At 38.8% G+C, this 19,503-nt stretch overlaps 1 protein-coding gene across 1 annotated transcript in view; it reads right to left on the bottom strand.

The window, feature by feature from the left end:
* LRIG2 (leucine rich repeats and immunoglobulin like domains 2) overlaps window positions 1-19,503 on the bottom strand; it is a 54,065-nt gene that overhangs the window by 25,013 nt on the left and 9,549 nt on the right. The window contains exons 2-11 of the mRNA XM_008063728.2: window positions 10,675-10,740; window positions 8,517-8,591; window positions 8,233-8,367; window positions 7,530-7,673; window positions 7,262-7,405; window positions 4,896-5,039; window positions 4,548-4,691; window positions 1,956-2,036; window positions 1,151-1,222; window positions 949-1,017 (exon numbers count right to left, since the gene is read on the bottom strand). Of these exons, the coding sequence (XP_008061919.1) occupies window positions 949-1,017; window positions 1,151-1,222; window positions 1,956-2,036; window positions 4,548-4,691; window positions 4,896-5,039; window positions 7,262-7,405; window positions 7,530-7,673; window positions 8,233-8,367; window positions 8,517-8,591; window positions 10,675-10,740 (1,074 nt within the window). The remainder of the gene's footprint in view (window positions 1-948; window positions 1,018-1,150; window positions 1,223-1,955; window positions 2,037-4,547; window positions 4,692-4,895; window positions 5,040-7,261; window positions 7,406-7,529; window positions 7,674-8,232; window positions 8,368-8,516; window positions 8,592-10,674; window positions 10,741-19,503) is intronic.

The raw sequence follows: 19,503 nt of genomic DNA, 5'->3' as shown, positions 1-19,503 counted from the left end.
CCCAACAGTGAGACTCTGACTCCAATAAATAAATAAATAAATAAAAATTTCCAATCCACCAAAGACCAATATTTTAATAAACCAAAACAAAAGTGACATAGTAATGTCAAACTGTTCCAAAAGTTTCTCAACACTTATTCTGAATCTCTATTCTCATCTCATCATGAACCAGTTCTGTTCTACAGACCACCCTTTGAGCAGCTTCCAGGCAAGGTAAACTAAATGTCAGTCCAGTGGTCCTTAATCCTTGCTGCAATATTCAAATAATCAGAGTTTAAAGATAATACCAATGCCTGGCTATTTTCCCCCACACCGCCCAGGGAAACCTCTAAACCAATAAGAGCAATTTTTTTATAAACATGAATGAAAAAGGGTATACAACTATATATATAGTGTGTGTGTATTTATTTATTGCAATTTTTTAAACAGCTCTTGAGCATTTCTGTAGTTTGAGTAACAGATTAGAAACATCCTTTCTGACAATTACACTAAGTTCTAGATCACTTCAAAAACTACAAAACAAAATCACATAATACCTTAATTATACCCCACCCAAGGGGTAAGGAATTGGAAGCACATGTTTCCAACAGTCCAAAAAGGAACAGAGGGGGGAAAAAAGAACAGTGGGGCATACATAAAGCACAAGGAAGTGTGCTAAAGTCTCCTAATTAGAAGCATTGGCAACTCGGGCAAAACAGAAGGTCTTGGTACCACTCTGGGCTTTTCAATGTTAGGTTATTTAAAAATTACATCCAGCCACTAAAATAACTTGTATTAATACTTTCTTTTTTCCTGCCTGGACTGTGTACTTTTGGAAACACTTGGGTCACCCTCATCAGACCTTTCCTGCCTGGACTGTGTGCTTTTGCAAACACTTGGGTCACCCTCATCACACTTTAAGCAAAAGCAGGAACAATGATCTAATTGGTGATAGAAAAAGTTACTTACAGTTCTTTCAAGTGAATCTGAGAAAAAGCATTTTCTTGGATAGACATTATAGCATTATTGTTCAAATCTCTGAAATAAAGAGAAATGTAACATTATCAGTCACCATTTCTATAAGTTATATAAACCCTTTATATGGTCATGAAAACTCCTGCCTATAGCAAAGATTATTTATGTAGTAAGAAAATGTATGCAAAATACTTACAGATGTTCAAGGGATTCAAGACCAATGAATGCTTTCTTTGTAATTGACTTAATCTGGTTTCCTTGTAAGATTCTGAAATACAAACAGACCTTTCTAATGAAGCTCTCCATTAAACAAAATTAAATTCATTAAGCATTTACCTATAAAAGGTAAAAAGCTTAACATGTTTTTTGTATTTTTCAATAGCTTTATTGAGGTATAATTGATATAAAAAAACTGCACATATTTAATGTGTGCAGTTTGATGAGAACATGCATATTTAAGAAAGTTATGAACTGTTATATTAACCAATGCAAAGTACAGCATAAAGGCTTCTATTAAGATGCTGGAGCTCAGTGAGGCACCTCTGAACAGCAATCCTGACCACTGATAAACTGGTAGTTTTCATATGCTAAACTGGACTATATTCCCCATTTCTATTTTCTTAGCAAAAGATAATCAGGTCAAAGAAATGCAGATAAGTACAAGCCTTTGGAGAAATTCTTCTCATGGAAGATGATCTAAAATCTTATGTGAGAGAATTCTTTTCTTTTGCTACATAAATTACTCAGAAATCTCACATGACTTAACAGATTACCAATTCAACTTTAGATTCTCAGTCCATTTATTTTACCTGAATAGAAATTCTACTTCCACAAATAACTTGTTTAAAGAGTCCATAGGAATGTTTGTCCAATTAAAAAGTGCCCCACCACATCAAAAACAAAAACAATCCCAAACAACCACGACTACAACAAAAACATTTGATAAACAACAAAGCTCTCAGATGGGTCAGAAGATATGCATAAATATTATAAACACATACAATTTAGTGAGACTCGAGAGTCCAGCAAAGGCTTCACTAGCATCTTCTATGGCCCACGAAATTTCATTGTTTCTTAGGTCTCTATAAAAAACGGTTAGAGAAAGACAGGTTATGGTAGTCACCACGACCACCACACCATTGAGCAGCATCCTGGCATGGTGATGTCAAGGCGTACACGCTCATTTTGATCCTTATTTTAATAGTTATTTATGTTGAAGACTCAGTTCTGCTTCTTAAGGAATACCTGTAATAAACATGTAAGAACTAATTCTCATAAACTAAGAATCAGTTGGCCTTGATATATAAATTAAGCAACCTGATAAGAGTATGAGTCTTCCTAGCTAACAGCCCTTAATTGTGTTAATACATTAAAACTTACAGACAGGGTCCTACAAAAAGCAGAAGGATTTCAAGATGCAGGAGATATGGCTTACAAGTCTGATTTTAGACTAATGGGGTTTCTGAGTGACCCAAGTCTCCCCCTGGGCCCTTAAACTCAAAATGGCTGACAAAGAGTAATATCACTACAGAGCTTCACCGCTCAAGAGCAATTAAACACGCTCCCCTGGGAAGAAAGAATGATATACCCATGCGTTAGAGTGGTCACTATATTTTCTTTCAAAGGAGCAGTATGGATCTTTATAAGCCACTGTTCCATTCTCAAAGGAAAGGCAATTCCACCATACTGATGAAAGAAATGCCAGTCAAAAATGTTTCATTACTTTTGCTTCCTCAAGTCATCGCATAGTACAACAAAGCACAGTAAAGACATAGGAGATGTCCCTCTTTTCACTTAGCTATCTTTAAATGAAAAGCTAACAAAGTTCATTTTATTTTACTAAGGGATAAACATTGAAACAACCAGTGGCTCAACTCCTCAGGACTTTCCCCACTCCCAAGAACAGCATAAACAGAAATCATTCACCAAATTGAATACTCTGGCGAGCATGAGGCTAAAATCAGAGTATCTCAGATCAAACCCTAATTCTGCCTTAACTATCGCTGTGGCATTAGACAACCATTACCTTCTGAAATTACTTTGCCTAAACTTTGACTCTAAAAGTAAAAATCAGTCGGATGCGATGGCTCACACCTGTAATCCCAACACTTTGGGAGGCAGAGGCAAGAGGAATGCCTGAGATCAAGGGTTCGGAGACCAGCCTGGGCAACTTGGCAAGACTTCATCTCTACAATAAGTCAAAAAATCAGCCAGGAATGGTGGTACATGCCTGTGGTTCCAGCTACTTGGAAGGTTAAGGCAGAAGGATCACCTGAGCCTAGCAGATCAAGGCTGTGGTGGCTGTGAATGTGCCACTGCACTCCAGCCTGGGCGACAGAGTAAGACTCCTACCCAATAAATAAATAAAAGTAAAAATCAGGGGTATACGGGAAAAACCTGTTTGCCATCCCTTCAATTGTCTCAAGTTTCTGAGTTTGCACTCATCTAGTTCCACTTCTGAGGAAAGGGGAAGGGGAGACTACTTTTAATTTCTCAAGACCAAATCTGAAGAAAGTTTAAAAAATTAAATGCATATCTGTGCAAGTATATACACTTTAACAAAATCATCACGCTTTTCTTCTCATTGAGGATTAGGTCCTAAAGTTGGGAGCCTGTCTCTTTTCCAGACCATTTCAACCCTGAACCTGATAACCACAAAGTCCCCTCCTATTTAGGAACTTTAAGGATCTACAAATTCTCTTTGTTTTCTTTTATTCTGCTCTATGTTTGAGATTACTGTTTCTTTAAAATTTCTCTTCATTCACTAAACATATTACAAAATTATATGTATTTATATATATGTATATGAAATTATAAAAATATACTAAGTTGAATAACTTACAAAACCACAGAATTTTAAGAGTTGAAATTGACATTAGCAACCATCTAATCCCATGTCCTTCCTTCACTGGATGAAAAGACAAAGAAAACCATGCCCAGGAAAAGCTAAGAGATTTTGTTTCTCTGGTGGTATGATAAAACACACATGAGCTACAGTATCAAACAGAACTGAGTTCTAATCCTGACCCAAATATTTACAAGTTATGTGACTCTGGCCAAATCACTCTAATCTCTCTGAATCTCAGCCTCCAAGTATGAAAAAGAGCACTAGTATCCTAGTGTCTGAAAGCACTAGGTACATATCACATAAGTGCAGTTTCTTCTGCCCAAAGTCATGCATCAAATTAGTAACAATGCACAGGTCTCCCGCCAGAGCTGTTCCCACTACACATCCTGCATGCTTTGAGTGAGAACTGGTAGTCCTGGTGCAGTTTCAAGGTTAAAGGAACAAGAAAATGACAGCATTCGTGACACTAGCAACTGTGCTTTATTCCAGAGCAACTAGCACAATAAAAGAGGCTTTGGTATTTAGGTGGTTAACTCAGAAGTAATGTACAAACTGACTGCCTACTATAGGCTTGAGATGAATAAGACCTGTTTAGGGGGACAGAGACAAAGAAGACGGCCTGGCGCTGAGGCACAGGACAGAAAAACAACAAAATATGAGCATATATAAAGTTGCAGACTGGTTCGTTGTTTAAATTAATTTTATTACAATAAAAAAGTTAGTACAAAAAGGAAGAAGTACTCACAGCGTCTGAAGGTTAGAAAGAAGCCTAAATACCCCATCAGCAATGTGAGTGACTCTGTTGTCTCCTAAATTCAGTCTCTCCAACAAGCTCAGACCCACAAAGGCAGATTCATCCAGGCGGGTCAGCTGGTTAAAGGACAAATCACTGAAACAGGAAACATGGAAGGTAAGAAAATCATCGTATTTCGGTTCAATTTACAAATTCTTAGCATATTTACATGATAAATTTAGAGCATCCAACAAATGTATAGTAAAGATGGACGTTACTTCTCATTACTGGCCACAGGAATGATTTATTCCCACCTGCTCTAGTCTCACAGCCTTCAGTGAAATGTCACTCAACACTTACAGTTCCGACAATCTTTGGCAGAACTCCCATGCATCAGGGCTGATTCTTTCAATCGCATTCTGGCTCACATAGAGCTGCTGTAACATTCGCAAGCCATACAACCACCCCTTGTTCACTCGTGTAAGGTTATTGTGCTCCAGTTCTCTGCAAAATTGAAGACAGGAGAAAAATATGTTCCAAAACAAGTCATTTCATTAAGTACAGGTTTAAATCTTCATTAAGTCCTTCTCAGAGAAGCACATGCAGTCTGACAATTAAGTTTGCAAACTTGCTGCTGTGCGCTTACATTGGCAATACTGTACAATTCAGTAAGGTTTCATCATCTTGATATATCAGTGTCTCACAGCTGTGTTTGTATCGAGATGGTGGTGGTCTCTTGCTAAGTGGCATTCATTATTGGCATTACGTGTTTTTGTGTGCCATCGCAGGAATGTCAGAGTTTGAATTAGAGCAACGAATGAGCAGTAAATTTCTTGTTAAACTTGGCAAGAGTGGAAGTGAAATCAGGGACATCTTAGTCCAAGTTTAAGGGGGTAAGTTTAAGGGGGTAATGCCATGAAGAAAACAGCAGTGTATAAATGGATTAAACTTTTTTTTTTTTGAGTTGGAGTCTCACTCTGTCACCCAGGCTAGTGTGTGCAGTGGCACGCTCACAGCCAACGCAGCCTTGACCTGCTGGACTCGGGCGATCATTCCACTTTAGCCTTCCAAGTAGCTGGAACCACAGGCACGCGCCACACGCCCAGCTAATTTTGTTATTTATTGTAGAGATGAGCAAGGCTGGTCTCAAACCCCTGGACTCAGGCAATCCTCTCAAACTGTTGGGATCACAGGCATGAGCTACTGGATTAAATGTTTTTTCTCAGGGGAGGGAAAGCATCACTGATGAAGAGAGGTCAGAATAGCCAGTAATGAGAAGAACTGACAAAAACATTGCAAAAATTAATTGAACTGTAAGTCAAAATCATCGGTTTACTATGAGAAGCATAGCAGACCAAATAAGCATCAATAGAGAAACAGGAGAATCTTAACTGATAACCTTGGCATGAGAAAAGTTTGTGCAAAAATGGTCCTGAAGGAGCTCTTGCATCACCACAATGCGCCAGCTCACCCAGCGCTGTCTGGGAGGGAGATTTGAGTCAGTAAACAACTAACTATATTGGAACACCCTCCCTACTCACCTGATCTGGCCCCCAATGACCTTTTTCTTCACCTGAAGTTAAAGGAAGACATTTTGATGACATTCAGGACATCAAGGGTAATACGACAACTCTGATGGCCATTCCAGAAAAAGAATTCCAAAACTGCTTTGACAGGTGGACTAGGCGCTACCACCAGTGCATAGCTTCCCAAGGGGAGTACTTCAAAGATGACCGTAGTGAAATTAGCAGATGAGATATATAGCACTTGTCCAGGATGAGTCCGCGAACTTAATTGTCACACCACATACATCTTTGCTCAACCCAAGTGAGCAGATAAACTCTGTTCAATACATATTTGTATCTTATTTAAGATTTGGTGCTGAAAGGTAGTAAGATTTTTATGTTCGTATGTGTATATATATGCATGTATGTATTTATTTAGAGTTGGGGGTCTGTCTCACTGTCACCCAGGTTAGAGTGCAGTGGCACGATTACAGCTCACTGCAGCCTTGTCTTGCTGAGCTCAGGCAATTCTTTCACCTCAGTCTTCCAGGTAGCTGGAACTACAGGCACAGTCACCATGTCCAGCTAATTTTTTTTATTTATTGTAGAGACAAAGCCTCACCAAGTTACCTAGGCTGGTCACAGACCCCTGGACTCAGGCAATCCTCTCACCTCCACCTATCAAAGTGCTGGGATTGCAGGTGTGAGCCACCACACCCAGCAGAGACTGGTTAAAATATCAGCTCTACAAAACAACAGGCCAAGCAATAGAGTATACCTGTTTTGGATAAGTTCTGAAAATTTTCACTTGCCAAAAAAATAAGGGCATGTAAACTTTTTGGATGAAAATTTTATTAAGAATGATGACAAAAATATCAGTTAACTAAGAAAACTTAAAAAGCTTTGTACACTTATTTCACATCAGAGAACAGAGAAAGAACTCATATCCCTTTGTATAATTAGAGCAACTATTCTAGACATTTGGCCCTGAAAAGTCCCAGAAACACCCCTTTCCTAATCTCTCTAGATTTGGTGCTGAAAGGTAGTAAGACTTTTATGTTTGTATGTGTATATGTACGTATGTACGTATGTATGTATGTATGTACGTACTTATTTAGAGTTGGAGTCTCACTGTCGCCCAGGCTGGAGTGCAGTGGCACGATTACGGCTCACTGTAGCCTTGTCTTGCTGAGCTCAGGAAACTCTTCAGTTAGTACTTACAGTTCTTCCATGTTATTCAAGCCGAAAAATGCTCCATCCTTAAGTTTGCTAATCCCATTCCGTTGCATTTTCAAAGATCTTAAGGAGTCAAGTCCTTGGAATGTAAGCCCTTCCACAATTTTAATCCTGTTTCTTTTAAGTTCCCTTTAACAAAAATAGTTTTACAGTCAGAAAACTGGTTTGCTGAATTGTTCTAACAATAATTAAAAAGAAAAAGACGCTGCAAGAAAAAACTGTCTTCTTATAATCCATCTATTTAGTTACTTACAAGAATTGCAGGTGAGGCAGCTTGAAGATCTTAGGTGGAATCATGCTAATTCGGTTACGATTTAACTTTACCACTAATAAGGAACTTGATAAATTATCAAAGCAACCAGCCTCCAACGTGGCTATCCTATTATTACTCAAATTCCTAAAACAAGCAAGGTAACAGGAAAAGGAAAAAAAATTAGTAAAACAAAGCATTCTACCACTGGAAAGCTACCAAAAATCTGTCTGAGCCCCCAGCTCTATCATTTAATGACTATATGTAACTATAAATCATTTAACTGCTTTGTTTCTTCACCTACAAAATTAGGAGGCTATCTACTTCATTTAGGTTGTTACAAAACAGTGTGTGTGAATATGCTTTGTAAACTGAAAAACACTGGTAACACATGCTAATTATCATCATTATATAGGGTAAACCACTGTTTAACAAACCACTATTTACCGTTTATAAAACTGTTGTTAAAAAAAAAAATCCAGAATTAAATCTAAAAAAATTACCCTGGACACCTACCAATATTTTTGACAACAGTGCAGTATCTCTTTTGGGGACTGGAGAGGACAAACCCATCAACCCAAAAAACTGAGTTAGTTTCACATACACATATCAAAATCACAATAAATAACAGACATTTTGGGCAAGAAAGTACCAATAATATATATGCACTTTCAAGTAAATTTAAGTTAAAGTCTATTTTACTTACAGGTATTTAAGCTGCATTCGAGGAAATGAAGATGTCTTGATTTCTGATATTATATTTGAGCTGAGGTCCAAATTCTCAAGGGCAGAGTAAAACTGGAGCATGTCTGCATTTATTTCTGGGATTATATTATGAACTCTATAAAACAAAGCATATATTGAAGCCACTGCCAATGATTCACCCCAGGACACAGCACATTAGATAATTAGGATCAACAATATACATGCTTAAAAAAACTGCATACTATTTATAATTTAAGTAAAAGATTTAAAATTTTATTAACTTACAATGAAAGTACAGTAATATTCGATGTTGGTTCTCCAAAATATGGGATTTCTGTTAGCTCATTATAATTCATTTTCCTAGGTAAGGGGGAAAATAGATAATAAAAGTTTAGTGAGGGAAATGTTACCTCTTGAATTTTAATTTCTGGATTATACATATTCTTTAGAACAGGTATCAAATTTGAAAGCTCCTATAACTCAGAATGAACTAGACGAAAATAAAAAATGTATTTATTGAGAAATTAGAGATTTTAATAAGAAACGCTTTTTCTTGGTGTTGATCTACTATTGATAACTCTATTAGAAAAGCAAGTTAATTTTTTTGCCTACTAAATCTTTCCAGTTCAAGCAATATTCTGTGAATAGTTATTTGAGTCCTTAAACAAAGAAGAAAAATTAGCCATCCAGATCTCTTCCCTTCCCTAAATATGTACATATACATATACATATATATGTACATATATTTTTCTAAAGCTATACAAAGTTTGGAAGTGTTACTTGAGGTCACTGATGAAGTTAATCTACCCATCTATGACTAATTTTACAGTTACAATGACATGTCACATCTGATGCCAGCAGCCCTTTAAGCAGATTGTCTCAAATGTTTTAGTAGCAAATCTAATATGTACAATCACATTCCATTAACCTGGTTTTCAGTCACTGAACAACCTCAACAATCTAGCACACAGAAAAGAAACCCGAAGTAAAGACCTGTGGGAAACCAACCAAAGTGAATAACGCTCTCACACTTCCCACTGAAGCACGTCCAGGCCTTTTCTCAGTGCCTACTCTTCCAGCTACCAACCTGTCAACTGTTTATTCAGTCCAAGCAGATTACAGTCAGTAAACTTGGGGGAAGGGGGACGAGAATGTAGGGAGAGTGAGAGCATGAGTCACGCCCACCAGCAAAGAATTAGAAAGGAAAATAAATCCGAGGGTGTGAAGTGCAGAGGCAAACAGGCCCACATCCTTCAACAGTTGTGTCCCTGAGAACATAACAATGCAATAGCTGGTATTAATAATATTTTTAGAAAATTCCCTCCAAAATTACTTATTATAGTTCAATATTAAAGGAAAAACTTCAGTTAAGAGGAAAACTGGGTTAGGTGCAGTAACTCACTCCTGGAATCCCAGCATTTTGAGAGGCCAAGGTAGGAGGATCGCTTGGGCCCAGGAGTTCAAGACCAGTCTGGGCAACATAGCGAGACCCTGTCTCTACAAAAATAAAAACAAAAAAATTAGCCAGGCATGGTAGCAAGTGCCTGTAATCACAGCTACTTGGGAGACTGAGGCAGGAGGATCACTTGAGCCCAGGAGTTCAAGGTTGCAGCAAGTCATGAGTGTACCACACTGCACTCGTCTTGGCAACAGGGTGAGATCTAGACTCAAATAAGTAAATAACGAGGAAAATTGAATTACATCAACCAGCATATTCTCAAATGATAACCAAAAGTATTCTAGTCCATATAAATCGACTTTAGACATGATGCTTCCATTTTTGATAAAATGTTCAGACATTTAAAGTTTACACGCCGGGCTCGGTGGCTCAGCCTGTAATCCCGCGCTTTGAGAGGCTGAGGTGAGTGGATTGCCTGAGCCCGCGGGTTCGAGACCCACCGGGGCAACTTGGCGAGACCTCATCTCTACAATAAACCAAAAAATTAGCTGGGCTTGGTAGCGCGCGCCTGTGGTTCCATCTACTTGGAAGGCTGAGGCGGAAGGATCACCAGAGTCCAGTAGATCGAGGCTGTGGTGGCTGGGAGCAGCCACTGCACTCCAGTCTGGGCAACAGAGTGAGACTCCAACTCAAAAAACAAGAAATTTACACAATACATTTCACTGGCTGAAAATGTGCCCCCCCCCCAAAAAAATATATATATACACATACTCCAAAGAGGGGAGAAATCTTACTTTTGGCCCAGGAAAGTGGAATAATATTTCTCCACATTTGCAGCTTGAAATTACCAACCCAATACCCAGAGAGTTTATGATAATAACAAAGCCAAAGAGAATAATTTAAGTTTGTAAATATTTCTCCTAATTAAGAAAATGTTTCCTTCAATTTTTTTATGTTATTTTTGGAGTAAACATCCCCAAATCAACAATTTATTAAGTCACTTCAAGAAATTTAACATAACCTTAATAAATAAAAATAACTTACACTTCCTGTAATGTTTGTGACTCCAAGCTGATGTTCCAGTCAGACAATCGATTATGACTCAAATCCCTGAGAGGACAAAAATATCATTCTTAGTTTAGTGTTAGAAAGTGGACTAAAAAAAAAACTAAAATAGGAATGCTAAAAGTCCTATTCAATGTGACTTTAAGTAGCATAGACAAAAAGGAATGTTTATAAACAATGAATAAAGATGCATCTAGATTTCAAAATAGCTATTTAAAATTTTTTTTTAACTAATTAAGGAATACATTTCCATGGGTCAATAATCAAAAAAGTATAAAAGAGTATACAGCAAAAAGTCTTCTACTCTTATCTCCAGCCCCCTAATTTCTGTTAACAATAACAATTGAAAATATGCCATTTCCTGTGCAGCTTCCAGATATTATATGCACGTACAGCAAATTTTTACACAAATGTTAGAATTTATACTTCATTTTGCCCCTTGCTTTTTTCACTTAACAATATACCTTAGATTATCCCATAGCAGTATTTTAAAAGTTTCTTCATCCCTTGTAGCGACTACATAATATTATCTTTTAAATAAATTTGAAGATAGATTTCACAAGTCAAAACAGCAAACTTCTATAATTAAAACTGGAGTTGACCATATTCTTGATAGAGACGGAGTCTTCTCAACAAAAAAAAGGCAAAGGAAGTTAATCTTACCCCAAATTATGTCAATGATGAAGATGATGGTGATGGTGACTAACAACTATTAAGTGCCAGGCATTCCTTTATGCACTTTACATACCCTAACCGGCTAAATCCCCAGAGCAGCCTTACAAAGCAAACGCATTTCTAATGCTCACATGCCTAATACAGAAACAGGCACAAGAGAGATCACTAATTTGTCCATCTAAAATCACACAATTAATGAGTAAGGAAGCCATACATTCAAAAGTCCATCTCACTTCTAGTAAGTAGTTTATTAAATACAGTAGAGATTTCACTGAAATTAGCCATGAGTCTAAATAGACAAACAGGCTTTTTAAAAAATTCACCTTGATGCTTCTGGCATCTTCACAAGGCTGAGGTGGAATCCAGCCCACACAAGCTGTCTGCCCAAGAGATGTACTTATGTTACAATATGGCTAGCAATAGGGACACACTAGAGAAACGTTACAGATCACTTCATTTCACTGTGCCACCAAGCACAGCTGACAGATGCTTGCAGGTTTGAAAGATGTCTCTATCACAGCAGAACAATTTGTTCTCAGCTATGTTTATGCCTGCCCATCTGTAAAACCCAGCCACTTTTTTTTTCCTTTGAGTCAGTATCACTGTCACCTAAGCTGCAGTGCAGTTGCATCCTCTAAACCACTGCAATCTCAACCTTCTGGGCTCAGGAGATCCTTCTGCCTCAACCTCCCAAGTAGCTGGAACTACAGGCGTACACCATGACACTCAACTATTTTTTTATTTATTGTAGAGATGAGGTCTCACCAGGTTGGTCTCCAACCCTTGGGCTCAGGCAAACCTCTCGCCTCCGCCTCCCAAAGTGCTGGGATTACAGGCGTGAGCCACTGTACCCAGCCGTTACTTTCCTTTACAAGCTTTATTTACTTACGAACTTTGCAGCAACTTGGATGGACTTAGAGTCTATAATACTGAGTGATCTATCACAGAAACAAAGAACTGAGTATCACATGTTCTCACTCATAAGCGGATATTGAACAATTATCGTTAATACCATAAGAAAAGGATTGGTTGGCCGGGCTCGGTGGCTCAGCCTGTAATTCCAGCACTTTGGGAGGCCGAGGTGAGGGGATTGTCTGAGCCTGAGGGTTTGAGACCCACCCGGGCAACTTGGCGAGACCTCATCTCTACAATAAATCAAAAATAATAGAAATAAAGTGCACCATAAATGTAATACATTTGAATCATCCTGAAACCAACCCCCTCCCCCAGTCCATGGAAAAATTTTCTTCCATGAAACTGGTCCCTGATGCCAGAAAGGTTGGGGACCACTGCTCTAGACCCTTCTGAAACAAATCCACATTGAATGAGATTTAGATATACTAAAGGTAAACTGAAATACATTCCCACAGTAGTACTATCATAGAAAACAACTAATATAACATATCAATGTAGTTGTTTAAATTATCAAAATAGCAGATGTCTAACTAGAATTATATGGATTGATCTGCTAATCAGCCATTCACGCAATAAGCACCTATTGGAACATGTGTAAGGCCCCGTACTAAGTGCTAGGGTTACAAACAATGTCAACTGTAGTAAGCTTTTTTTCCCCCAAAAGCAACACAAGTTCTCAGAAATTCAGTCACTCCAAATCTGTAAGCAAACTCAACATTAAATTGACTATTCCCCTTACTCCCCTTCCCTGGAAATGGGTAAATTAACTTTCTTTTACACCTAAATTTCACTATAAAGTTTAATCATATGATATGTGCATACTCTTGTTCCCCACAAGCATGTTTTTCCTATTTTTTTTCTTACTAAAAGTACCCCTAGAAGGCTGAAAAAAACTAAAATTTGAGCACTTCAAATATCAGAGGAAAACTTTTTTTTTTGAGTTGGAGTTTCACTCTGTCCCCCAGGCTTAAGTGCAGTGGCATGCTCACAGCCACTGCAGCCTCAACCTGCTGGGCTCAGGCGATCCTTCTGTCTCAACCTTCCAAGTAGCTGGAACTACAGGCATATGCTATCATACCTGGATAATTCTTTTGTTTATTGTAGAGATGAGGTCTTACCAAGTTGCCCAGGCTGGTCTTGAAGCACTGAGCTCAGACAACCCTCTTGCCCTGGCCTCCCAAAGTGCTGGAATTACAGGCTTGAGTCCCGGCGCCCGGCCTGTAAAACTCTTTAATTTTAAGGATCTGGATAAATTTTTTAAGTGAAGTCTCTCACTCTTCCTTCCAATGTCCAATCATTAATTCCATTTCATTCGCACAAGGCAGTAATTTTTTTTTATTTTTGAGTAAGAGTCTTACTGTGTCCCCCCAGGTTGGAGTGCAGTGGCACGCTCACAGCCACCACAGCCTTGACCTGCTGGGCTCAGGTGATCCTTCCACCTCAGCCTTTTAGGTAGCTGGAACCACAGGCATGCACTACCATGCCCGGCTAATTTTTTTCATTTATTGTAAAGACGAGGTCTCGCCAAGTTGTTCAGGCTGGTCTCGAACCCGTGGGCTCAGGCAATCCTCTCGCCTCCGCCTCCCGAAGTCCTGGGATTACAGGAATGAGCCACTGTGCCTGGCTAATAATTTTTTTAAAAAGTCCTGTAACAGATGATTATTTTCCCCTTGAAATTCCCTAAAATGTACTCAAGAATTTGAAGTAATCTAATGACTGATAAACATAACCTAAAGTTACATTTTGTAACAGGCAATAATCTTTCCTTGATGTTCTAACACCCTGATATCTGAATATTTGTGCATATGATGATTGACGCGCAAAGGTTTCACAGAAGGCCTTATCTCAGTGTAAACTCAGCTTCCACTCATGCTAATCTGTGGGGAAGTAGCTGCAATAAATGATAAATTATTAAAGTTCTTGGTATCATGTGGAGCCAGAAGTGCCATTAATGTAGTCGGTTAGCAGCCTCAGGGTGTAAATTATTTATAGGATGTTCAGAGCAATGACAACAGTTCGAGGAGAAGAACCACGTTCAGCAGGCCAGCTGCACAGAAGTCCTGCAGCCACGGAGATGGAGAGGTTTGCTTCTGCACAGTCACTTATGCACACTCCTGAGTCATCAATAATCCCTTTTGGTTTTGAAAATATGCAGTCGAACTGTGAACTTTAACAATAACAAAACCTCTGATAAAGGGGTCCTGTGCAAAGGGATAAAAAAAGTGTGCTGCTTCCCATATTTACCCAGCATAATTTGCCCTCTCTTTTGTGAATGGAAATCCCTATCCTTTTAGAGTATACCTAGCATAACTTACTTTTTGAAATAATACTCTAGGCTACTATTACAATAAGTAGTATGAAATCACCATGTTGTGATTTAACATGCTGATGGTGATCTTCAGTTTCAGTACTCTTGGAGTACAGTGAACTAAACATGAGAATTCCAAAACAACACTGAAAACTGTCTGCCTTTTTACAGCCCTGTTTTTCCTTTACCACTAACAGCTTTACACTAAAAGCTCTCACTTCTTCAAAGTGTCAGCCTTCCTGTGTAACAGACTACTTACCTTTTTCCTAATTTAGCCTATGATGATTGATTAAAAACTTAGGTCTGAATAAGGAGTAGACTAATTACTGACTGTTAGAACTATCTGAATTAGAAATAAATGAGATCGGAATGAGAGTCTCCTCTGTGAATAAATGCTTCCTGGAAGCATTTTTGCTTTGGTGTTGAACTAGATAGAGATGGCTAGCTATGTTGCATAAATACCTTCAGGATAAATAAGATTTTACTACAGCATGAGGCAAATTTCCATTCCAAATAAAACTTTATATCCTTCATCTGCACTACTTATTTGTAAAACACAGTACAATGCTTTCTATATGAATCTAAAAAGTTAGAGATGGTAAGAAGATGGGAATACTTATTTCAAAAAGAGGGAGTATGTTTCATTTTCTTCCACTATCTTTCCCTGGAATTCTTAAAAATCCTGTTTCACTGGAGAATGCAAGAACAAAACAGGAAATATGAATTCTATGGCTAAATTTAAGAAAACAGTCTTAGCCGGGCGCAGTAGCTCAAGCTTGTAATCCCAGCACTTTGGGAGGCGGAGGCGAGAGGATTACCTGAGCTCAGGGGTTCAAGACCAGCCTGAGCAACATGGTGAACCTCATCCCTACAATAATTCAAAAAATTAGCTGGGCGAGGTGGCACACACCTGTGATTACAGCTACTTAGAAGGCTGAGGCTAAAGGATCACTTGAGCCCAGCAGATCGAGGCTGCGGTGGCCGTGAGCATGCCACTGCACTCCAGCCTGGGCAACAGAGTGAGACTATAACCCCCCCCCAAAAAAAGAATACAGTCTTAGCATACCCCATTCTGGGATTTGGGGCAAATCATTTAACTTAAGCTTCAGTCTCTTTCTTCTACAGTAAAAGCAGAGTATCAGTAACAGCCTCATCAGATTGCTCAGAAGAGTTAAAGAAAATAAATAAAATGCTTAGCACACAGGTCCGTCTGTAAATAGCAGGTTCTTATAACACTAGATTTGAAACAGGATGAAGGTCCAGCACTGGTTCCTTTTCTGAATATTTAGTGGACATGCAGGTATAAGTCACATCCCAAAGTAAAATCTTAATGGGAACTTCTCCCGTACATTAGCTTATTAAAAATAGAAATCTAAATATTGCTTGTGAATTCCAATTATCTTTTCTCTTTTTAAGTCAGAATCTCTCTCTGGTGTCCAAAATGAAGTACATGGCACAATCATGGCTTATTGCAGCCTCAGCCTCCTGGGCTCAGGCCTCCACTTCAGCTTTCCAAGGACTAAGATTACAGGTGCGTGCCACTGTGCCCGGCTAATTTTCTAATTTTTTTGTAGAAACAAGGTCTCACCCCAGGCTGGTCTTAATCTCCTGGGTTCCCAAAGTGCTGAGATTATAGGCATGAGCCACCATGCCTTGCCTAAATTCCAGTTTTATGAGAAAGATGTTAATAACAAGGCAGCCCACCAGAGATTTGGTCAAATTATTGCAGTACAAGTACTATACAAGATTAATGTTTTAGAATTACCCAGTGATATCATTTCTAAGACTATTCTACACATATAATCACAAAAATATATCTATCAGGAAGTTACTATAATAGCAAAATCATAAATAAAAACGATACGGCTATCAACATGGAGTCAGTTAAATAACTTACGAAATTCCACACACGGAATTCTCTGCAGTCAGTAAAAGGAATATAGTTAGTTACACATAGTAGTATGACTTCAAGATAGATATATGTGTAAAACTTTGAGACACATAACCAAGAAACAAAATTAACTGGATTTTCCTTAAGTGAGAGAGAGGAAGTCATTACTGCTCAACTTTAAATGTTTCTCTACCATTTTACTAGTTTATCATGGAAGAGGATTTATTTCAAAATAACCTCACATTAAAAAATCTATTTTTTCAGCCAGGCTCAGTGGCTCACCCTGTAATCCCGCGCCTTTGGGAGGCTGAGGTGAGTGGATTGCCTGAGCCCGCGGGTTCGAGACCTGCCTGGGCAGCGAGACCTCATCTCTACAATAAATAAAAAAAAAAAATCAGCTGGGCATGGTAGTACATGCCCGTAATTCCGGCTACTCGGAAGGCTGAGGTGGAAGGATCGCCGGAGCCCAGCAGGTCGAGGCTGCGGTGGCCGGGAGCGGCCACTGCACTCCAGTCTGGGCGACAGAGTGGAGACTCCAACTCAAAAAAAAAAAAAATCTATTTTTAGCCCAGAATGTGCTGGGACATAAGATTTTAATTGTCAGTTTTCCTGCGTTAGGATTCTTCATACAGAATGTTTTCAGAAGAATGCTGTAAGTTGACCAAATCAGGTTAACTGTCACCTGACAGGAGAAGAAAAACCTAATAACTAGTATGTTCTCTTGTCTTCCTAATCAGCAATATATGTCTGAAAGATAGTAAAAAATACAAACATACTAGACTTTGTTTTTAGACTGATTTACTTCCAATTTAGAACCCAGTGTCTGGCCTACAAATTTCAAGTGAACAGAGCTGAATTCTCAGTGAGCAAGACAAAATCATGGCATATTAATTACTTCATGTTTTTACGCCTTTCCCCACTTAGAATAAATAGTAATAGTAGAACAAAGGTCGTTGCTTATATAAGAAAATATACAGGTAGCAATGACATTTTCCATCACCATTGGTGAGTATTTTCTAGGTATCAACTGGGTTTTTAATCTTAATATAATTATCAAGTTATTGTACAGAGTTTCAGAAGTGAATAGATAATAAAACAAGTCATCTTATCACTCACATTACTGGTATATTAGTAATCAAAGCCAAGCATCAGTTGGGTTCCTCATCATTACTGTAATCCTTCATTTCTTAATGCCCACATAGTTTAACCTGGCATCAAGTCTAATGTCTCCTCAAATACCCACGCAATGCTCAGGGTTGGCTATGCTTTTTCTACTGCAATCTGCCAAGATTCTGATTACATAAGCAAGCTGTCACAGTGATTTTTGAGATATATACATAAACTATAAAATGTGTAAGAGAAACCTGAAATGAAGACTCATTTAGTTACAAGTTCATTTATACCACATTTCACTATTGTTGCATTGTTAAAGACTTAATTTTAAACTGCTAATCACCATTACTTATTGTGGCAAGTACCTGTTACAAATAACATGATTAATGTCTCATTTTTGGGAAAGGCTGGGGAAGGCAAAAGGGGAAATAAAAAACACATGTACCTTTAAAAAATGGTATACAGCAGAGCAAAGCTTACATTATTCCATTCTTCAGTTTTTTGTCCCAAACGTGAAATCAATTCGGATGGAGTATAATTACTTAAACTGCTTTTATTTTTTATTCGCATCAACTAAGTATCTTTACATTTTTCATGACTGAAATAATATAGAATAAAAGAGCTGAGTCATTTGCTTTGGCATAGAAAAGAATATATTCAGAGTATTTTTTAAAACATTTTTGCTAAGCTCTTACTTAATATGATGTGATCTTTTCTCTACTGGTTAAATGCCAGTTTTCCATTAGGACTGAAGGATCTTTAAAGGAGAAAGCAGCTGGGTGCTGTGGGTCATGCCTGTAATCCCAGCACTTTGGGAGGCAGAGGCAAGAGGATTGCCTAAGCCCACAGGTTTGAGACCAGCCTGGGCAACCTAGCAAGATCTTGTTTCCACAATAAATAAATAAATTAGCCAGGCGTGATGGCACACACCAGCTACTTGGAAGACTGAGGCAGAAGGGTTCCGTGAGACCAGCAGGTCGAGGCTGAGATAGTCATAAAAGCATGACACTGCACTCCTGCCTGGGCGACAGAGACTTCAATTAAAAAAAAAAAAAAAAAGGCTGGGCGCAGTGGATCAGCCTGTAATCCCAGCATTTTGGAAGGCCAAGGCGAAAGGATTGCCTGAGCCCAGGGGTTCGAGACCAGACTGGGCAGCGTGGTGAGACCTCATCTCTACAATAAATCACAAAAATTAGCCAGGCATAGTGGCGTGCATCTGTAGTTCCAGCCACTTGGAAGGCTAAGGCAGAAGGAATGCCTAAGCCCAGCAGGTTGCGGCTATGGTGACTGTGAGAGTGACACTGCACTCTAGCCTGGGCAGCAAGAATGAGACTCCAATTCAAAAATAAAAGAAAAAGAAAAAGAAACCAAGTGATGGCTGGGCACAGTGGCTCAGCCTGTAATCCCAGCACTTTGGGAGGTCGGGGCAAGAGGACTGCCTGAGCCCAGGGATTCAAGACCAGTCTGGGCAACTTGGTGAAACCTCGTCTCTACAATAAATAAAAAAATAAGCTGGACATGATAGCGCGTGCCTGTAGTTCCAGCTACTTGGAAAGCTGGGGTGGAAGGATCACCTAAGCCCAGCAGGTCAAGTCTGCAGTGGCCGTGAGCATGCTGCTGCACTCCAGCCTGGGCGACAGAGTGAGACTCCAACTCAAAAAAGAAACCAAGTGATAATCTTAATATACAAGGAATTCTTTAATTACGTGTGTGCTGATTACATATGCTGTATATTGGAAAATACTAAGTATCTTTAATATGGTAAAACATAATCAGGACATCAGTCTCTATAAAAATAAAGGTCCTCCAAAGCATAAAGATTTTTTTTTTTTTTTGAGTTGGAGTCTCACTCTGTCGCCCAGACTGGAGGGCAGTGGCCGCTCCTGGCCACCGCAGCCTCGACCTG

The sequence above is a fragment of the Carlito syrichta genome, unplaced genomic scaffold (genome assembly GCF_000164805.1).
Source record: "Carlito syrichta isolate Samal-C Ts95f unplaced genomic scaffold, Tarsius_syrichta-2.0.1 Scaffold307015, whole genome shotgun sequence".
Taxonomy (NCBI): domain Eukaryota; kingdom Metazoa; phylum Chordata; class Mammalia; order Primates; family Tarsiidae; genus Carlito; species Carlito syrichta.
This window is presented reverse-complemented; position numbering and strand designations above follow the sequence as displayed.